The sequence below is a fragment of the Falco cherrug genome, chromosome 15 (genome assembly GCF_023634085.1).
Source record: "Falco cherrug isolate bFalChe1 chromosome 15, bFalChe1.pri, whole genome shotgun sequence".
Taxonomy (NCBI): Eukaryota; Metazoa; Chordata; class Aves; order Falconiformes; family Falconidae; genus Falco; species Falco cherrug.
The window spans coordinates 22,812,421-22,832,894 of record NC_073711.1 but is presented as its reverse complement, the minus strand read 5'-3'; the positions used below and the strand labels follow the sequence as shown (position 1 = coordinate 22,832,894).

The 20,474-nt window shown below is 53.5% G+C and overlaps 1 protein-coding gene across 5 annotated transcripts in view; it reads left to right on the top strand.

Moving 5' to 3' along the window:
• Positions 1 to 3,014: 3,014 nt before the first annotated feature.
• EDA (ectodysplasin A) overlaps positions 3,015 to 20,474 on the top strand; it is an 81,744-nt gene continuing 64,284 nt past the window's right edge. For all 5 annotated transcript variants that reach the window (XR_008735283.1, XM_055727680.1, XM_055727679.1 and 2 more), the window contains exon 1: positions 3,015 to 3,390. Coding sequence is in view for 4 of the 5 variants with exons in the window: in XM_055727680.1 (XP_055583655.1) it covers positions 3,115 to 3,390 (276 nt within the window). In the remaining variant the exon portion in view is untranslated. The remainder of the gene's footprint in view (positions 3,391 to 20,474) is intronic.

Below are 20,474 nucleotides of genomic sequence, written 5' to 3'. Positions count from 1 at the left end.
CCAGGGATGGGGCACCCACAGCTGCTCTGGGCAGCCTCTGCCAGCGCCGCCCTCACGGGGAAGAATTTCTTCCCAGTATCTGCCCTAAGTCTGCCCTCGGTCAGCTTAGAGCCATTCCCCCCCGCCCTGTCACTGCACCCCCCCGTACAAAGCCCCTCCCCAGCTTTCCTGTCGGCCCCTTCAGGTACTGGAAGGTGCCAGAAGGTCTCCCCGGAGCCTTCCCTTCCCCAGGCGGAGCAGCCCCTGCCCCAGCCCACCGGGACAGCAGAGGGGCTCCAGCCCTCTGACCATCTTCGTGGCCTCCTCTGGACTTGCTCCAACGGGTCCAACAGACTTGCTCGGTGAAAGCCCTCGGTGCGGCTACCCTTCCTATCGATGTGATGACCATTCTAACGTTCCCTCTCAGTGCTCGCTCTCCCCGCACGGATGATCTGTTCTGCGCTATCTGATCCTCTAAAACCAGCTGGCAGTGCTCCTCCGCAGTGCCACCTAGCCACTCCTGCCTCAGCCTCTGCAGCCTCAGCCCTCCTTCCTTCCATTAAGACCTTTGTGCTCCTTTTTTTTCCTTGTTCTTTTCTTTTCTTTTTCCAGATTGTATCCTATTTTCTTCAGGCCGCCTCTCCAATTTGGTAAGATAACTCCTAACGCTGTACTCCAACTTCCTTGCAGCTTGAGGTATGCAGGCATCACATGGAATCTCACTAATCTCACTCTTTTGCATTATCAAGTAGAACACTGGTCAGTAATAGAGCCAGCAAACACTTTTGCAGAGTTCCTTTTGATACGTTGCTTCCTTGACGATAGACTATTGACAAACTGCTCGCTGCGTTGCAGATGCTCATTTGAGGAACCTGCCCCGCTCAAGGAGGGGCCCCTGCCCTCAGCCTGCCTCTGCTCTTGCAAGCCCCAGGGGCTGGTGGATCTGATGGTGACCCAGGGGAGGGAACCGGCCAGCAGCAGGAATGTCACAGCACGCTGGAAATCAAGATAAAACAGTTGCTGGCTTTGCTGTACCTGGTCACCGAGGAGGTGAGATTGGCCTGGCAAGATAACCCTCAGTAAACCCCCCCAGCTGTCCTCCCTTCCATCCCACTGTTCAGGTGCTAACACACGCCTCGATGATATGCCATGTTTGGGGGTATTTAGCCAATATATACAGTAATAATATAATTACTTCCCAACATTTTATTCAGCCTCACCCAGTCTTTTACGCTTCCCTTGACCCCACGAATTCCCAGTGATAACCCCTAATGATTTGGCTAAAACATCACCTTCATTAGGCCCAGCTATTTGCAAAACTCCTGATGTTCTCACCTCTACTCCTCCCTCCCTTCCCTAGTCTTACCTGTCACTAGCGTTAGCTGTCGCCCGACTGAAATGTGAATTTATTTTTTTTAATGTACTTTCTCACTAAAATAGTCCCAACCCTTCTGTTTGCTTCCATTTCAGCTGTATGTGCTCCTCCTCGCTGAGAAGAACCACCTGGTTTTTCTCTCCTTGTTTACTGACATACTTGTCGATGTCTCCTTATCTCCCATGCCACTCACTGCTTGCCCCCCCCACCCCGCTCTTGTCCCCACATGCTCGCACTATTCTTTTACACTGGGTATTAGGGACGGCTCTGATTTATACTTTCTGTGCGTGTTCCTTATTGTGTTCGAGATGACCAAGCTGATCTCATGCTATTCTTTCTATCTCGCTTCTGCATTGGGATGGTCTGCAGATGTGCCATTACTCTAATTCCAATAAGGAACCAGCAACTCCCTGGACGTCTTCCCGCACTCCTTGTTTTCTGAGGGATACATACCCGAACGCATGGTTTATTCAAGCCCATGTTCTAGAAGTTCACAGCCTTCCCTCCCAAAGCCCACACTTTATCCTGGTTAACCTTTGTCCAAGCTGCTTTCTGCCTTTCATTTCTTTCTAGCCATCAGGAACAACCTTCAAAAGCTGGAGAAGGTGTTGGGAGTTGTCGTAAAACATCCAAAAGCCTGCCAGGCACCCAGTGCCCAGCTGCATTTGCCTCCCAAGTGGTGCTGAGGCCCGGGCTGTGGGTATCTGTTACTGCTCCCAGAAATCCTCCTCCAGCCTCCCCCGGGGCTGCCCTGCCTGCACCCAGCCCCCTGGCAGGGAAACTCATTCCGAGAGACCCTTGCCTAAGGCAGCTGCGCTCCCAGGGGCTCGAGGCCCCACCAGGCGGAGCAAGCTGCCCCCCCTCGCTTCCCAGCCCGGCAGGTGGCTCCCAGCACGGCCACGCATGGCCTGTGCCAAGCACCCCCCGCCCACCACTTTCAGCTTTGCTCTGCAGCTCTTTGCTCCATTTGCTTAAAGAAAGGAACCAGGAGGGTGCTGGAGGCCCCGGGTGTGCTGAGCCAGACCGGTGGGATGGAGGCACGGGATGCCTGGGAGATGCTCCCAGCCCCCGCAGCGCAGCCAAGCAGGAGCCCACCTTCGGCTGCACCCAGCGGGGCATCACAAGGTGAAGGCCACCTGCACGAGCACTGCCTGCGGACATGGCAGCCCTCCGCCACCGCCGGGGACAGCTGGCATGGCTGTGCTCCTCCTGTGGGGCCATGGCCTGCCCGCACCTGGGGCTGCCTGCAGCTGGGGCTGCCCCACGCTGGGACCTGCCCACACCCGGGAGCCATCTCACATCCAGAGGCCTGCCTGCACCTGGGGCTGCCCGCACCCAGGAGCCTTCTTGCATCCAGGGGCCTGCCCGCACCCACTGCCCTGCCTGCGCCCACCACACTGCCTGCACCCCTGCCCGCATCTGCAGCCGGCCCTGCCCGCACCCAGGGAGTGCCCGCACCCACCACCCTGCCCGCAGCCGGCCCTGCCCGCACCCGCGGCCCTGCTCCCAGCCCTGCCCGCACCCGCACCGCAGCCCCGTCCGCACCCGCGCCCACCACCCAGCCCGCGCCCTGCCCGCGGGCGGGGCGGGGCCGCCGCTCGTTGCCCCGCCCCGCGCCGCGTCCCCGCCCCGCGCCGTGTCCCCGCCCACTGGCGGAGCGCTGGGGCGGCCCCGGCCGCGCAGCCCCCGGCGGCACGGCGCGCCCCGGCCGAGCATGGAGCAGTAGCGGCTCGGCGCCCGGCCGCTCCGTACCGCCGGCCATGGGTGCGGAGCGCAAGGGGGAGGCGGCGGCGCCCCGCGGCGGGGGCTGCGCCTGCGGCGGCAGCTGGCGGCTCTTCCTCGGCTTCTTCGCGCTGTCGCTGGCGCTGCACGTCCTGACGCTGGGCTGCTACCTGGAGCTGCGCTCCGAGCTGCGCCGCGACCGCGGCCCGCAGCCCGCCGCCCCGCCGCGCGGGGACGGGACGGCGGCAGCGCCGGGCTCCCCAGCCGCCGCCTGGCCGCAGCGGCCCGCCGAGGGGGCGGAGCGGCGCCAGCAGGTGGGTGCCGGCCGGGCGGAGGGGGGGTCGCGGCCGGGCGGGACCGCACTTGTCGCGGAGCCCCGCGTGTCCCCCCACCCGCGACCGGCCTGGGGACCCCGGTGGTTCCGCGCCCCTGCCCGCGTATGCGGTTTGGGGCCGGCCCGCTCCCGTGGGGGCTGCAAGAAAAAACAACCCTCCTCGCGCAGTTGCGGGTTTTTTTTTTTTTGCGGGGGGGGGGGGGGGGGGCGAGAAGCGGCGCTGACGGGAGGGGGACTGGGGAGGGTCGGTTCGCGGTGCCCCGGCTGGGGCTGCGGGGGTAGCCGGGCTGCGGGGATCTCCGCGGGGCTGCCGGGGGCCGCCTGCGCTCCACCTGCTGCCCGCCGCTTTCCTGTCGCTCCGTCGTGACAGCCCGGCCGTGTCGGCTCCGCCGCCGAGAGCGCGGCCCGCGGCGGGGCACAGCGCGGCGCCTGTGCCGGGGGGCGGCTCTGCCCGGGACCCCCCGCGCTCCGTCCCCGGCCAGCGGCCCCGCTGCTGCCAGGCCCCTGCTGCAGGCCCCCGGCTGTGGGGGACCCTGCTGCCCGCACCCCCTGCCTGCCTCCCCTCTGGGCAGGCTGCGGTGCTGTAAATCCCCGCTGCCCGCCCCTGCCGCAGGAGCGGGATGCACAGCCCTTGAGCGGCGGCTCGGTGTGCGGTGTGCCCCCCGCAGCGTGAGCCCCCCGCAGTGTGAGCCCGTGCCGGGCCGGGCCGGGCGGGCTGGCCTCTGCCTCCCGTTCCCCCGCTGGTGCAGCCCCCGGAGCGGGGTGCCCGGGGGCGCTCCCTGTCCCGAGAGCCTCTGGGAGAGCAGGAGCGGAGCTGGGGCCTCCGCTCGCAAACTTAGCTCATTTTTTCCAGGCACGAAACCTCGCTGCGAGCAGGATAAGCTGGAGGAAGGAGTTTCCTCCCCTTCGAGCCTCGCGAGCGGATGGCCCGCTCCCCAAAGATGCCGGCTGGCTTGGCCCGGTGGGGCCCGGTGGGGGTCCCAGCCGGCGGAGGCATGGAGCCCCGCGCCAGCGCCCCGGCAGCCCTCGCCTCGCTGCTTATCGGTGCGGGGAGGGGGGGGCAGGACAAAAATAGCTTTGATAAAGCTGCGAGTTTGGAAACTCTTCCTCCTACTTGGCAGCCGTTGCGCTGCGCCGGCCTCGGCTGCTCCCGGGAAAGCCAGGCTTGTGCCTTCCGCTCCATGTTCGGATTCTGAGGCTTCCGATAGTAAAACCTAAGTAAGTGTTGAACTGGAGAGAGCCGTGGTCGTCAGTCGGCTGGGGGGGTTTGTTCCCTCCCTTCAGTGCTCAAGCAGTGTCAACGTGCAGTGGGTCGGAGTGGCGTGGTGTCATGCTGGAATTCTTCGGTTGTCTTGTAAGAGCACGCGGCTGAAGTTCCTTTCGTGTTATCGTGCTGGATCTGTTTAGTCTTTAGAGCTCTTCTTTCCAGCGAACGTATAATGAAATACCAGGGTAAATAGTTGAGGCATTCGTAAATTACAGGGTTAAATAATTTGTCTCTGGATGCATATGAAGATCCAAGTGTCCCTCGCTACAGCTGATATACTCCAGATAAGGTAACGCTAATTATTTATCTCTTTGTTTTACATCTGGCCTGTAGGGCATAAGATGAGAAATTCTTTCAGACGTATTGAAGCAGTCAGTTGTGATGAGAAAGTTTCCCCTAGTAAGGGCGTGCGGAAGGCTGAGCTCGGTGGGCAGCACGCAGCTTGCAGCCTGACTGCTGGCACTGAGCGCGCGCTCTGTTTGGGAGCTGGTGCTGTAACAACGTGTAATTAATGTTATTTGTAGTGGTGCTGCTCTCCTGTTCCTCGCTGACTTTACTGCGTTCCCGGTCACTGTGGTCTATGTGTGGCTGAAAACCACCACCTTCTGCCTCTAAAGGTGCTGTGAATGTAGCCCTCCTTTGATGAAAGCAATGAAACGAGCAAGTTGCAAACAGCCTTATTAAAAAAATTATCATCAACCACATTAAAAACTTCAGGGCGCATCCGGGGTGCCTAGCTGGTTTCCGACCCGTAGCAACCAAGCTGGTCAATCCAAAGTGCGGTCCCATGCATGTGTATGGGAAGACGGGTGCTTACGTAAATTAAGCAGAAATAACTAAATAATTGTTTTAAGCAATCTGATCAATGGCATTTCTCTCCCAGAGACCTGTGGGGGAGTGGATGGAGTGGGGGGCGCGCTGGGGGGGACCCAGCAGCCTAGTAAACATGCTGCTGTCAGCCCTCAACACACAGCCCTTTGCTGTGTTTAGCTATGCAAAGTATTTTCAGCAAAGAGTCCAAGTAACGACTGCGTGTATTGTAATTGTACAAGTGGATTTAAAAACAAGAAAATATTCCCCTCCCTGATTTTTAAAAATATTTTATTTCCCCTCCTGCCTCTTTTTCTGATCTGAGGCAGGAGGGAGAGGAGCCGGGGGGTGGTGGGGAAGAATGGGGAGTGATGGTCAGCACAGAGATTTTGGCTGAAATCTTGCCTGGCTGCGTGCCAGAAATGACCTCATGACAGGAGTGAGATTTGGCAGCTCGATAACGCCCCGCTTCCCTATCTTACAGGGTACTCAAATATGTAACTCATTTAAGATACAAGGGCAATTTTTCATGGCAGAGGTTGAGGCACTGTAGTGCACATCTTTGTCCCAGAAGCTGCAGGGTGTTGCATCACTAGTTTGGCTTGGAGATGAAAAGTTTGTTAATGCTGCTCTAATTCACCGACTCTTCGATGGCTGTCCCTCTGAGATGTGATAGCGTGTCTGGGGAGTGGTGGCCCACTCAGCCGTTACTGGTGTTATCAAATCTAAATAATCCCTTCAGGTGGCTGTGCTGGGGAATACAACAGCGGTTCTGCCAGCATGTGTGTTAGTGTTCAGCAGGCGCCTCACTAATGGCTCCGCTCGTGGAGCACAGGCAGCGGGGTACTGTGTACTGCTCATTAAAGTGTTTTATGCCTAAACTAAAATGCATTTTGTTTTCAAAAAAAAAAAAAAAAAAAAAGCCCTGTAATAGTTGAGCCTCACGGAGCATCGATTCTGTGCTTCTTCCCCGAGTGAGCCCTGTCGTGCCACATTTCTGCAAAAACTCGTTCACAAGCACCGGGCAAAGTGCATGCCCTGGTGAGTGTCCCGAGTGCTCGGGTGTCTGTCTGCTCCCAGGTTGGCAGCTTTCACCCATGGACGAGGGATGTACCCACTTCCGAGGTGCGCTTGCATAAGCGTTCCTGACGGTATCATCGCTTTCCTGCCAGTATTTTTAATTCCACCAAAGTAAGATGCAGAAATACCTTAATTGTTTCTTTCCTTGTTTTTCTTCATTTTCCCACCTGTATCCCACCATCTCCTGAAGTAACAGCCAGCATCCTCTGGTTCCAGCAGTCGTTTGGGGGTATGTGACCCCGTTGATTTATATCTGTCCTCTAAAAGCCTGCTCGTTTGGTATGGAAATAGTAGGAATAAAGCGTTAGAGACAAAGTAGTGTTCTGCTTGTAGTCACGGATAAAGAAATGCAGTGAGGGTGTGCAATCGAGTCTATGCACGCTGCTTTTTGTAATACTTTAAAAAAATAACTATAATTGGGGAGGTAGGAAAAGATTTAGGAAGTAATACATACGGGGCTTTTTTCTGTTTCTGGACAGCATGCTGTGGCAGAGTAATTCTTGGTGAATTATTTGGGCAGTTTGCCTGGAGAAGGGATGTGGCGTGCTGGGCTCTCCCCAGCCGTGGGAAGGGTCTGCTGGTTGCAGAGGACAGGTAGACATCACATCGTCTTGTACGCTTAGTCTGCCCTCTGCCACCGAAGGGTTGTAACCAAAAACAGGGAGTTGTGGCCAGGTTCTTGGTGCCATCTGTTCTCAAAATAATTGTACACTGTTTCTCAAAATAATGTCATCAGTCCAGTGTAAGTGGCTCTGTACTGAAATGGAGTTTTGAAGGTTGGTCAGAACACCTAGGCGAGACTTACCTGGGGGAAAGTAGAGGAGCGTTGGTGCTCAGCTGGGAGGGCACCTCCATGTCTCTTGCCTGACTCATGTGAAATTGCAATGATTTTTCCCTTTCTTCTTGATTCCAGCCCCAGAGTAAAAGGCAGTGCTTGGGTGCGATTTGCACCACGTGCTGTCAAAGGGTCCAAAGGGCATTAAAGCTGCTCCAGAGACTTCTCCCTTCCCGAGCATACCTTGAGCTCATCCATGCACATTCATTACTGTGTCTGGTTCCCGCATCCCGAGCCGGGAGGCTGCACCGGCATGTGATGGATCAGGGACGAGCTGAAACCTGACAGCGTGCTGAAAGCTTGGAGCAGAGTGGCTTGTTGGAAACGCTTCTCCAGTGCTATCCTCCTCCATGAGCAGCCTCTGCGCAGCACCCTGCAGGGCATGGACCCTTCAGTACCTGCTCAGGGCTTGTGCTCTGGGGTTTCTGATCCCAGGGTATGGGTTTGCGCAGGCAGGCTGCGGAACAGAAGGATGGGGTGTGCTTCGTGGTGAGTTTTCCCTCGAATTAGGCTCAGCGGTCTTAGTTGTAGCTGGAGGAAGCTCTTACAGGGCAATAAAGGGAGACCGCAGTGTGCTATCTGGCTAACAACACATCGGGGCTCTGGTAACCTTCATTCACGTCTTAATAGTGCTCATCCCGGGACAGGGAGGATGGCATTCCTGAGGCTGCGTGAGGTTTGGGGGCTGTGCCGGGAAGAAGGGGCTGCAGCGGGGTTGCCTGATGTCAAATAGAAACCATATTTCTGCTACTACACCTGTGAAGATTCTGTGCAAAATCTGGCGTGAATCCCATCAACTCCTCCTTCTCAAAACGGTACGGAGCGTCGGGAGAATGGCAGTGACTGCTGGGTATGCTGCATTAATTGGAAAATTAGGTACAGCATGAGCTTTGCCCCAAGGGTTTGAGGTGCATCCAAGGGTTTGTGGTGCATCCGTGCATGTGCTGTAGGTTTAACTCCTGGTGTGCGGAGGAATAGTCTCCTTTGGCTGCTTTGGGCCCTGCTGCTGCCCTGGCACCTTCCCAGCACGCTTATTTACACAGATCTAGGGTGCTGCTTGGATGCATTTTGTTCTGCCTCCTTACATCGAGCAGGTGAGACTGACATAGTGTTGGATGTGGTGGGATGTCACTGCTCCTGAGCTGTTCAGCTGCAGCAGCTGGAGCTTAGGAATTCCCCTTTGGAAAGGGGGAAAAGGTCAGCGAGAATTAAAAAAAATAATAATAAAATAGCTGTGGCTCTGGGGTCTCCAAGCGCAGGTCAGGCTTGTCTCCCCAGGGATGCCCTCCCCAGGGATGCCCTTAAAATGCTGGGGATGCTGGTGAGAGGAGTGCAGAGATAAAAAAAAAAAAAAAAAAAAAAAAAATCTCACAGCTAGGAGAGAAGGAGCAGTTGGAAAATATGAAATATATTTTGCAACCGCTATCTCAAAGCTTGTGTCAACATCAGGCAGATTATCTACCTGGGGAGGGCGCAGGCAGCTGTGCTCCGTGGCATGAGGAGGAAATTAATTCCACGATATATGGGAAGGAGAGGACAGGCTTCAGCTCCCGGAGGAAAGCGGGCATGCTGCTATCTTGTTGGAAACATAAAAGCCCAACTAAGAGGAACAGCACATCGGGACCAGGTGGGCCCTGGCATCCTGCAGGCGTCGGGCTATAGGCGTCGTGCAGCAGGGGAGAGCTCGCCCGAGGCGGCTGGCAGTGGGACGGTGTGTGCATGGAGCACTGGGCTTCCTTCCTCTCCAGGCTCTTGCAAGCTCTGCCCCGTCTTCCCCTTCCGGAGCTGAGCTTGCTGCTGTATTTATTTATTTATTTTATTTTCTGCTCATTCCATGAAGGGTAAATACCACAATTTTGTGTGGGGACTAGGACTTTTTATCAGCATTTGTTGAATTCCTTGATGGAGAATGTTGTTGCCAAAGTGAGTGTTTGACCGACACATGAGTGAAGTTGCAGGGTTTTTCCACAATTTTTAGATGTGTTAACTGGCAAATGCTCAAACCTGCGTTTTTTAAGAACAGTCAGCGGCATTCCAAAGTTATCTTTCACTTTAACCTCAGAGTACACAGTGCTTTATCAAACCGGTATTATTCTAACCTTTTAACATTATTTTTCTTACCACATAATACTATAAATCTTCTCTGCTCTTCCATACACATGTAGTATCTTGTAATGCTAATTAAACTGCACACTATCCTAATTTTGCTCTCATACTAATCCAATATATTTTTCTTGACTGGAAGCCAAACCCTGAGAGCTTCAGAGCATGCAAAGCTCCCATTCCAGCCTTATTATATGTTAATGACTTTGTATTTTAGTATCTTTCAACACTTAAAGAGGATGTTATTTTTAGAGGTGTCTGGCTGCAAAAGGTAACTGCTGCACGAGAGGCTGAGGGCTTTTTGTGAATGTGAAGCACTAAGTAAAGTGCACGCAGTGAGTAAGTGGTGAGTGTGTCTCTGAAGATGTATAATCTCTCAGAACTCATTGTGCCCAAGTACGAAATTACAGTGAGATTTGGATGCAATTTTAAAATAGTTAACTGCCTTTATGGGACGGTTGCAGTTGTAAGTGCTCTCGTTAAGCTTTTGGGGGAACGCGGGGGTTTTGTATGCTAATGATGCTGAGGCCAGTTGGGCTTGAGCGCTACTACAGCAGGAATAATTACTCACAGATGGGTGGATATTAAAATGAGCTCGTTCCATAAGCCCAAATAAAATTCTGTTGTAAGTGCAAAGTACTAAATATGCAGGGCTGTACTGATGAAATGCCAGTGCTCTAATGCATTCCAAATGGCAAGTGCCAGCATCCAGCTGCTGGAGTCGGGTGCTCCCCGCTCTGCCTGCGCTGTGCGGAGCAGCGACCTGAAATCATACCTAAATCTGCAAGAGACGTAGCTGCGCACTGTGCCCTCCTGCCTGCGCAGGGTAAGGAGGCGTACTGTGCAAAGCTGAAACCCTGCCACCAGCGCTTTGTTCTTGGTCACGTTCACTCAGGAGAACTAAAGGTGTTGAGAAGAGTGGGGACACCAGCAGCAGGCATGGCGTGAGTTTGGAGCAGTGGGCATGGCATGGCGCTGTGGCGGACATTGTGTTGCATGGTGTGGGGTTGCATTGTGTGGCTTTGCATCAGCGGGTGTTGCACGGCATGGGGTTGCATTGCATGGCTTTGCAGCATTGGGGGTTGCGTTGCAAGGGGTTGCAGCAGCGGGTGTTGTGTGGCATTGCATGGTGTGGGGTTGTGTTGCGTGGCTTTGCAGTGGTGTTAAGCAGCGTGGCTTTGCACTGGTGAGTGCTAAGCGGCATGGCGTTGCATGGTTTTGCAGCGGTGGGTGCTTCATGGCATGGTGTGGCTTCTCAGTGGCATGGCATTGCCTTGTGTGGTTTTGCAGCCATGGTGGGCGCTGCTCGACATGGTGTTGCAGCATGTTGCGTTACATGGGATTGCGGTCACCGCCTGTCGCTGTGTTGCATGGCTTTGCAGCAGCAGCGCTTGCATGGGGTGGCATTGCGGTGGGGCTTTCACGCAGTGGCTGGTCCCAGGGCAGTGAGGGAGGAGGAAGGCCTGAGGAAGGGCAGCGATGCCCCTAGTTTAGCCCAGGCATGGGCTAGATGTGGCCCAGCAGAGAGCTGCCAGCCTGCCGTGGCAATGATGGCAGATGTGGTTTTGCAAGGCCAGACTCCTTGTCTCTGCTGTTACCTCCCCTAGGAGAGACGCCGTGTTCCCGGTGCCGTCAGTGACAAAGCAGGGTTAAGTACCGGATCCCCCGTGGCGATGGGGTGCTGGCTCCTGCCCAGCCCCTCTGTGCCCAGCCTTTGTCAGCCTGCCTTTAATCCCTCTTTGACATTCATTTTTACCTCTGTGCTTCAAATCCCTCTTGGGGATTTCCCCCGCAAGGGGGAAGGGGGAAGATAGCGAGGAAGTTTCTCAAGCCAGCGCTTGGAGTAAAATCCACCTCAGAGCATGTAGCAGCTCTGTAATCGTAAATGATATATTTATGTAATAAAGAGTTGGGGACCTGCGGCGTCGGGGTTGTGGTCTCCCTGCGGCCAGGGCTGAGCCGTGACCGTGGTGGCTCTGGCTCCGTGCAGGGACCGGCCCCGGTGCTCCGGCCCCGCACGGCCGTGGCTGGTGCCTCTCCTGCGCGGCCCCTGACCGCTCAGCTGGGTGCTGCAGCTCCCTGGATAAACCTCATCACGCCTCTTAATCAAGTTTTCTGTTGTTACGTCCCTTCTCTGTCTCTTCCGCTCGGTGACTCTAACCCTGCCGTTCCTCCCCGCCCTCGCTCGCAGCCCCTGTGCCATCCCTGGCTGGGGGCAGGAGGTGAGTGTGTGCTCCCTTAGCCAGAGACCCTCTGCCACCAGTGCTGCCCCCAGGAATAAAACTTCCACATCTCAGAGAAGTGCTGTCCCTTGGCTTTTGGCTTTCCAGTTGTTGCATTCAAAGTTCTCAATCTCTGTTACGGTCAGCAATTCTCTATAGGCCCGCACGTGTGGGTTTGTTTTTTTTTTTTCTCCTGTGTTAAAAACCCCAAACACTAAGGGCTTGCAGCAGGAGAAGAGCTGTGGCCAGTGCTCCCGGCGGTCGGTCCCGTGCTGGGGCGGTGCGTGGATCCGGAGGCTGTGTTGGCTGCAGATGCTCATCTGCTCCTGCCACGGGCAGCCCTGGCAAGGAGGGGGCTGCGCAGGGAATGTAAAATAATGTCACACAGCTGAACACGCAGCAAATACCTGATTAGCTTTAGGGGCGAGAGGACCTAAATGCAGCGTACGTTTTCCAGCAGAGAAGAAGAAAACATTTTTTTGCATTTGTCCTTTTATTTTCCCATCCATGGAGCGGCAGCAGCGTTTCCCAGGGAGGCGTGGGGCAGGCACTAATGGCCTAAACAGACTTCATGTGATCCTTCCAGCCTTTGCCACGTGCTGGGCTCAGTGAAATTAATCCAGGAAATAATTTTGGAGCAATTATTTCCTTCAACCTTGCAAATAAGTTGCTGAGCTACTTCTAACCCTAACCAGCACTCTTTAAAATTTTCCCATGGGATAGGAAAATAGGAGAAATTGTTTAAAGCTGATGGCTGGAACTGTTGCTAACCTGCTGTGACACTGAGAGGGCAAAATAGTTCAGGCTCGAAAATGAGATTTTTGGTTTTTTTTACTGCGGTGGCAGGGTGCTGCCATTCTGCCTGTCTGCTTTTCACCCAGTCTCATCAGCGCTACCAGACCTGGGGCTGCAGGAGTTAGGAGTGGTGGTGTTTCTGCCTGGAAAGCTTTAATTCTCCTGCTTTCCCATAAAACATACCCTATGGCAGAAGAATCAGATCAAAATAGGAATCGCTGGACGTGCAGCTGATGAGGTGTATCTAGAGAGGGGAATGAAGACATGTAAAGAAAATGGTTTTTAACTGCAGCTGTTACTATCTTTTTAGTGATAATGAACTAAATTAGTAGGTTGGCTGCCTTTGAGCTATGGGTAGGCTTGCTGGCGCTTGCTGAGTTTGCGGTGTTAACTCTTGCTGGGGAGCCGGGTGATCCTGTCTGAGGGACCCACTCCGCCAGAGCTGGATTACCTCTGTGCTGGAGTCAGTTGTGGGAGATTTTCCCTTTTGAAGGTCAAAAGGAGACCTTTTCTATGGGGGGGGTGGGGGTGGGAAGGTAAAATTTGAAGTTGTTAGTTGTAATTTTAAAGGATTATTGTATCTTCTTTTTTAGCAACAGCTTTATCGCCGACTTGGAGTTTTCTTCTGTTTTTTCTGCTTTTGAAAAGAGCTGTTCTGACTCGGAACGTGGCTTGTGCACGGATCCCTGGGCTGCACAGAGGTTGGTGGTGGTCAGCAGAAAGAGCTTATGAGGAGGGCGCAGCAGCTTTGCTGGCGATGTTGTGCTTTCATTCCGGCTCTTTTGGCAGCACAGTGGGATCGTGGTGCTGCCGACCCTCTGCAGCAGCTGCTGACCCGTCCTCATCCCTTCCCAAAGCCCCTTTTCTTTTCCAGGTCATGGAACTTAATTTTGAAAGCCCAAACGTATGAGTAAACTGCATGTGAAAAGGTTTGAGCTCGGGTCTAGGGTTCAGTGATTTTGGCAGCGTTGCTGCAGTTTTCTGAGCTCTGATGGTAGCCAAGAGCAGGTAAATGGGGGCAAAAAAGGGTTTTCTACGCCAGAGCTCATGATGTGCCAGGGCTTCCGAGGCACTTCTGCGGGAAAATGTTCCTGACGTGGCAGTGACTGGCTTTAAGGCACAGCGTGCTGCTGTGCTGAACTGGGTTGGATGTGTGGAATCGCCCTGGTGGGAAAAATGGTAAAAAATGGAGACAAAAAAATAGAGACAAACTTTTCTGAAGTGATTCTGGGTGAGTCGTGCTTCCTGAGACGTGTGCCACAGGGAGCAGGTATCCTGCACTCCTGGCCGTGGGGTGGGTGTCCCAGGCACTCCTGGGCTGGGGCTGTTGCTGGACCACCTGCCTGAGAAGGGCATTGCGGGGGCTTGCTGCCTCTGAGCTTGCTGCTGAGCAGCCCCCAGCCCAGGCACGGGGCAAGGTGGTCTTCACGCTTTCCTGGGTGGGGTTAGAAGCAGGTTCTGAGACTTAAATGAGACTTAATCATGTGTGAGAGCTCTTGGTTGCTTGGTAGCCGCCAGCGTAGCCAGAAGCTGCATGTCTGCTGGCTGCTGCTTTAGGGTGGGTATTTTGGTTGGTTTTTTCTTTTTATTTGAATGGGAAGAACCACCCAGTCAGCCGGCTGCATGAGGCCACGTAACCCCAAATTACTTTGTTCTGGTGCTGCTTCTGTTGGTGTTGAAGTAGTCTTTGGGGGAAAATGTCTATCACCTGGTATTGCCTGGGGGTTTGGAGTGTTTGATGGGGAGTGGTTTTGGGTTTGCCCATCTGTGCGTTACCATAACTGTAGAGCATCCCAGCAGTGCTGGTAGCAGACAAGGGGTACAGGTAGCAAAGCTCACGGGAGGATGGAGGCCTTCCTGTGCTGAAAGAAAACAGACGCAAACCTCTTTCTTTCTGCAGTCATCACTTCTAGGCTATGTACATTTTCTCTTGATTTTCTTTAGCAGAAAGTTTGCTAAGCCAGGGCTGGTCTTTGCAGCTGGTCTTTGCTTTTACCGATGCAGTGATAAAATTCAAACTCGTTCACTGAGGTAGGAAAATGGGAATGAAGTAGGAAAAGGGGATGAGTGTGGGAAAGGTCCTTTAACTACAGCCTTTAGCTGAGCCTGTGGAGGCTGGGTGCTGACCTTGCCCAGCTGCATTTGGCCTCTGTGTCTGGCAAGAGGCTGGATCGATGAGGAATACCAAACCTGTTGCTGGTAGGGTGGATTTCCCTTAGGGGATGGGGAGGGAGAGCCTCTCTGCTTGGTACTCACACACATGCTGATCTTTTTAATCCCCAGAGAACCCACATGGAATGGAGCCCTGCAGAGCTCCAGGCTCTGTCCTGCATGTCACCTGTGTGTGCCCCCACGGGGGCTGTTTCTCATCTCTGGCTGGGCACCGGCAGCGGGCAGGGAGCCCTGCACCACTGTGCCATGCCACCGATGCTCAGGCTGGGATCCCTGGCTGCACCCTGCAACCTCAGCATCGCCCCTGGCTGTGAGTGTTGCAGCTGGCGAAGCCACGTTGCGGGGAGCAGCCGGTGCACCGCTCTGAAGAGGAAAGTAGCACGCCTCTAATAAAAGCAGGATCCGACTTCAAACAAACGCGTACCACACAGTTGTTGTTAGCACTCTCATGTGCGGCTGCAAGGCTTAGACAATTTATAGGCGCTGCATCAAGCGCCTTAGTCGGTTCCATATGTGCCGTCTTCATGCGCTGGCTGGTATGAAATGGTAGGATGAGCTCTCGGAAGTTGAGGTCTTCAAGTGTTAAATACAAAGCGTCACTCCTGCAGGCTTAGCTCTGCTGATCCAGGCGTCTGGCGCACATTTCTAACAACAGCCTGGAGTTGCCAAAGAAAATTACGCTAGATACAGCAAATAGCTGTCAACTCTTTCCTCCCTACTCTGCCAGCCTCTTGCTTTTTGGAATAACTGAGCTGTTTGGAAGTGATGTGGAAGTTAGGGCTTCTGCGTGCCTTAGTGATGCTTCCCCTCGCTCGGCAAAGCCCCATCCCCTTCCCTCCATCCCCACAGCCCCCCATGCGGGGGCCGCTGGGTCCCTCTGCAAACCCGCTGCAGAGATGAGGGCTGAGGGTCACAGCAAGCTGAGCATAACTTGAGTTCCTCTCCTCTGGTACCTAAATATTGGACCAAAGTATTCAAGGGGGGACGTTGGCTGAAATATTAACTAGCTCGTCCCTGTTCCATGAAGACTTCTGGGGTCCTGAGCCCAGTTGGGTGCAGGTGGCTGCAGCTGGGCTCAGAAGAAAACCTCCAGGGACCCCCAGGCTGGTGTCCCCCCATCTCGTGGACCGGGAGCTTCCCTGCCGTTGGTTCCTCCTGACTCAAAATCAGTTCTTCTTCCCATGTCTGAAGATGCTGGAAAACCAGTTTTATGAATGGTAATTGTGATGGTAGGTGAGGGCAGTTGGGGCAGTTAAACTTTCGGTTGGGTCCCAGCGAAGGTCCTGCGTGGCTTCAGGCTGCTTGTCTGGGTTGGGTACTCAAGCAGTTAAATATTCCTGCTGCTGGGGTACAAAAGCAACACCAGGTATCTTCCAGGAGATCCAAGTTTGCTATCTGAAATCTGGCAAATAGCAAAAATTTTTATGTCGTGAACAGAAATCACGCCCCAAGGCTATGGCTGACAGGGAAGGTCTCGCTGACACATTTACCCAGTGATTCGGTTATCAGTCAGTGCGCGTTCTCAAAAAGCCCAAACCTCGAGAACAATAGCAACAAAAAAAACCCACTGCAGGTTTTGTAAGCAGATGCAGCTTCAAGTTTTTTGCTCGCTCTTCAACGACGTGGCGTTTAGTGGTTAATTAGAGCGAGGCCAAGTACAGTTAGAGAATTCCTAAAACAAAGTTTGGAAAAGACTGGAATTGAAGGTTTTTGCATTATGCTTTTTATCTTCGGTCGGCGAGGCTGTGAGAGGCAGGCAGGGCAGCGGTTTAAAAACAACCAAAAGTAAACATTTGTTTTGGACATTAAAAGGCTGAGTTTGGAAAGAGCAAGAGGGCGGAGGGGAATGGCTTGTGCAGCCTGTCCTGGGGGCACACATGCAGGAGGTGCTGTAGGGGTGACCCCCGAAAAGCCAGCTTCCCGCCTGCGCCGCCTTCTGCCGGGGCTCGAATCGATCTTAAGCATTGCTGGGAGGAGGTGGGCGGCCGTGCCGGCGTTCGCTGCCACCCATCTGTCTTGGTCCTTGCGCTTGTTGGGAGAACGGAGCAATACTGCGTCTGTAAGAAACGGGGGCACCCTGCCGTGAAAAATCAGTGGGGATCGTTCAGGTTATAAAGTGGTAACGCTGGCTGTTCCCCTTTATTTCAGTATTATTTTACAGGTCACAGAAAGGCACTGGCATGGAGTTGGTCCAGACGGCGGCTAGGATGCTCTGTCAACGCTGGCACGTATAATACTGAGCAATAAAACATTGGCTTTAAGCGTGGATTTACTGGGTTATTGTACAAGGAAGGGCACAAGAAACATGACACTCAAATTGTGATTCCTGGCAGAAGTGCTTTGCAATGGGGAAATTTTAGTTTAGTTAGGGTTGCTTACATGCCTTTCTTCTAGCTGAAGGGCAAATGACACTGTTAGCATTAAATGTTAGTAACTGACATCTTAACATGAAATATGCCTTGCATCTCTGAGACTGAGCTGGAGTTATTGCTGTTCCAGAAATTCTTCTTCCCTGATCTTTATTTTCGCTCTTGCCCCAAAACGGACCCAAAATAATGTTCACGCTAGTAAAGAGCTTGATTACGAAGGAGCAACTCAGATTAATTGTGCTTCGGGGAAAGGTCTGACAAAGAGCAAGAGGCTACATGGGGCGACGGGACGGCCCCGTGGATCGCTCTGTTGCTTGCCCATGGGCACTCGTGTCGGTACGTGTCAGGCTGGTGGGCGCCTGCGATGCAACAGCAGTAACAAAACCCAGGGCAGTTTCTTGGGGTTTTTTTCAGGCTTTTAGCTTTTCTTAGGCCAGTACTCTGGGCTTGAATATCTTGGGCTTTTGTGGAGAAACTTTCTGGTGGTTACCAGTGGTTTAGAGATGGAAGAGATTGTCCGTGCTGTAAGCGATGCCCCTTTGGTCCCATGTCCCAGGCTGCTGTGGTGGCTCTTGTGTTGGTCGATACAGCTGGGCTTGCTGCACTAATGGCTTTCACACCTTAAGATGAGTGATTTAGGAAGAGCAGGTGTAGGAGGCTGTATTGGTGTAGGTTGACTGAAAGCTAGCAAAGATGTGTTCGAGAGCTTGAGTCGCGGGAAGGCTGAGCAGTCTTGCATAGTGCCCGATTTTAGCTTTAGGTATGATGAATTGTGCCACCGGTTTCAGAGATAATGAATTGGTGTTTAGTTTGGGCAGAGTTTGGGCTCTTCATCTCCAAAAGGTTTTTTCCAACGTGATCTGCCAGGATGGCTGTCCACAGGGAAGAGAGAGGTGCCAGTCTGTTCAGGAAGCGCCGATTGCTCCATTTGCAGAAGATCCGCAGGGCTGGGCGCTGTTTTTGAGGAGGCTTCAGTAGCACGTTGGACTTCGCCACCTCTTCCAGCGTCTTGTTGAGGAAAGTCAAGGAGCAGTGGGTTGAGTATTAGGTGGGAATGATGGCAGCGTTGCAGGTTGGGCTGTCAGCTCCACCTCAGAGAGAGGTCCAGCAATGCCGGCATTGTCGTCACCCTCCGTGGTGGCCTGTGGGGTAATCCCGAGGGAGGCTGCGGTAGCCCGTGCTGAGCCTTGATGCAGACGGTGGTTTGCAGTCCCCTAGGCTGGTGGCTCTTACCTCTTCAAGTGAACCTCTGGGCAGAATAAGCATTTAGCAATGGGTGAGTTGCGTTGTTGGCAGAGCTGTTAAATCTTTTGGACATTGCCCACTTTTTCAAGCCTTGCCTCCTTTTGCGGGTACACCTCTCCCGTTGTCAGCAGCATGGTACTACCTGCCACTCTCCTGGTCAGTCTGGCTCTTTGGGCAGCGAGTAACATTTTTGAAAGTTCTCAAACTTTGGCACGCTTCAAAACTTGTTTTGTTCTGTTGGAGGCAGCGGAGCTTGTAATCTGGCGGGGTGGATATTTTTTCCAGGCAGTTCTATACATTTTCAGTTCATTCTATCAGTGGAGTACGCTGACAGCTCTGTACCGTCGGGCGCTGGGGGCTCGTGTCTGCACTGTGCAGGCTGTGTCGCGCTGTGGATTCCCGTCACAAAATAGCTTCCAGGCCTGTAAAGCTGTCACTCAATGGGTGATGGCCACACTGAGCAGTGGCTGGGGAGAAACTTCTCCTGCTTTAATTGTTGGATAAAAGCAAGTGGGTGCATGGGCAAATTGTATGTCTGTGGCAGGGTTTCCCTTTTGCTGTTCCTTTCCTGTTGCCTGCTTTCTCTGAGACCCTGGTGAAATGACTTTCATCAGGAGTTGGTATTTGCTGCAGTCAGCTTTTGGTTCACCCTTAAGCTACGTCTACCTCCCAAAAAAATCAGACTTTTTCTGTAAGTGCAGCAGGGCTTCATAGAAGTTGTTCCTTTTTCTGGCAGAAAACGAAGCCGGTTCAGCCCCGGAGCAGAGGACCCATCCATACCAGAGGTGCGGGGCAGCCTCAGGAGGTGCCGTGCTGGCTCTGGCCGTGCTGGAGCTGCTGAAGGAGAGCCGGCAGACGGGGCTTGCAGGGCCTTGGCTTTAGCTTTTGGAGCACTTGTCTGTATTTGTGAATAGCTGCAAGGCTATGCAAGGGGAATGGGAATGTTTCTTTGCATATTTATGTCGGGGGAGGTTGGGTCGTGGCTCTTGGAGGAGCACAGAGGAGAGCCTCAGTTGGGTCTCACACCTCTCCACTATTGCTTTGGTAATCCAAGCCTCAGATATTCCTAAAAAGTTGCTTCACGTTAAAATCAGATTAAGTTTTAAATTTTCATGCTGCCCAGTTGGAAACATGTCGCTATGTATGTTTTCCACTTTGAGGATCCCTTTGGTGAATAAAAATATTTTGCTTTTTCCCAGCCTCATGCAAAGAATGCAGATGATTATTCTCAGGTTTCTGCTATCGTTGCACAATGCTGACATTTTCAGATTGAAAGGACTTTGGTTATTTCTTACAGGATCCTAGTTCGTTCTTTTTTTTTTTTTCTTCTTCCTTCCCCCTGTGATATCTCCATAACATAACTGTTTGCACATAAATTAAGCAGAATTCTTTGGCTGACTCTTGTGCACACCTGTGCACTTGCATGTTCTGCCAATAAATCGCTGCAGTTAAACTTTGCTTCTAAAATATTTGCTGAGGAATGATTTTGGCAATCTAAAAATTATTCTTCTAAGATTTGGCCTTTTTATGGTCATTTGTGAATTAAGGCTATGTGAAAATAGCTTATTGATTAACTAAATGAACTGTTCCTACAAGTAGTCTGTTTGGTCTTTTGGAGCAGCAGCTGGGTCCTGTTTCTTCCAGTTCGAGGGCAGATTTGTCAGTGCCCCGCCATCCTCGGCGCCCCATCTCCCTTCTGCTGCTGGAGCGGGCTCCTTCCCCCTGGAACTTCAGCTGGCAGGAGGGGCTCTCTATTCACTGACGGGGGTTAAAACCACCCTGATGTTGGTCAGCACCTTTTCCTGAAACTTCCCCAAAGACCCTTCCCACTGGCACCACCATTGTGCTGCTTCTGATCCCAGGGCAGTGCGTGCTCAGCACGGATCTCGTCCCGGCTGCTCGGCGCGGGTCTCATCCTGCTGTTCCTTTCCGTGTGACTTGCTCTACAGCACAGCTGGTGCAGGGGAAGACCTGCCATCAGGTCTTCTCTGAGCATGTCATTGCTGGCTTCATTACCTGCTTGAGGTACCAAGCAGCGTGACCCACCAGCAGACGTGCAGGCGAGGTGTTAACCAGCAGCTCTGGAGGGAGCACGCGAAGGCAAGCGTGGTGAGCAGCGGGGGGACAGCGTGTGGTGAAGGAGCCTGCGGCTCGGGCTGGCGTTGG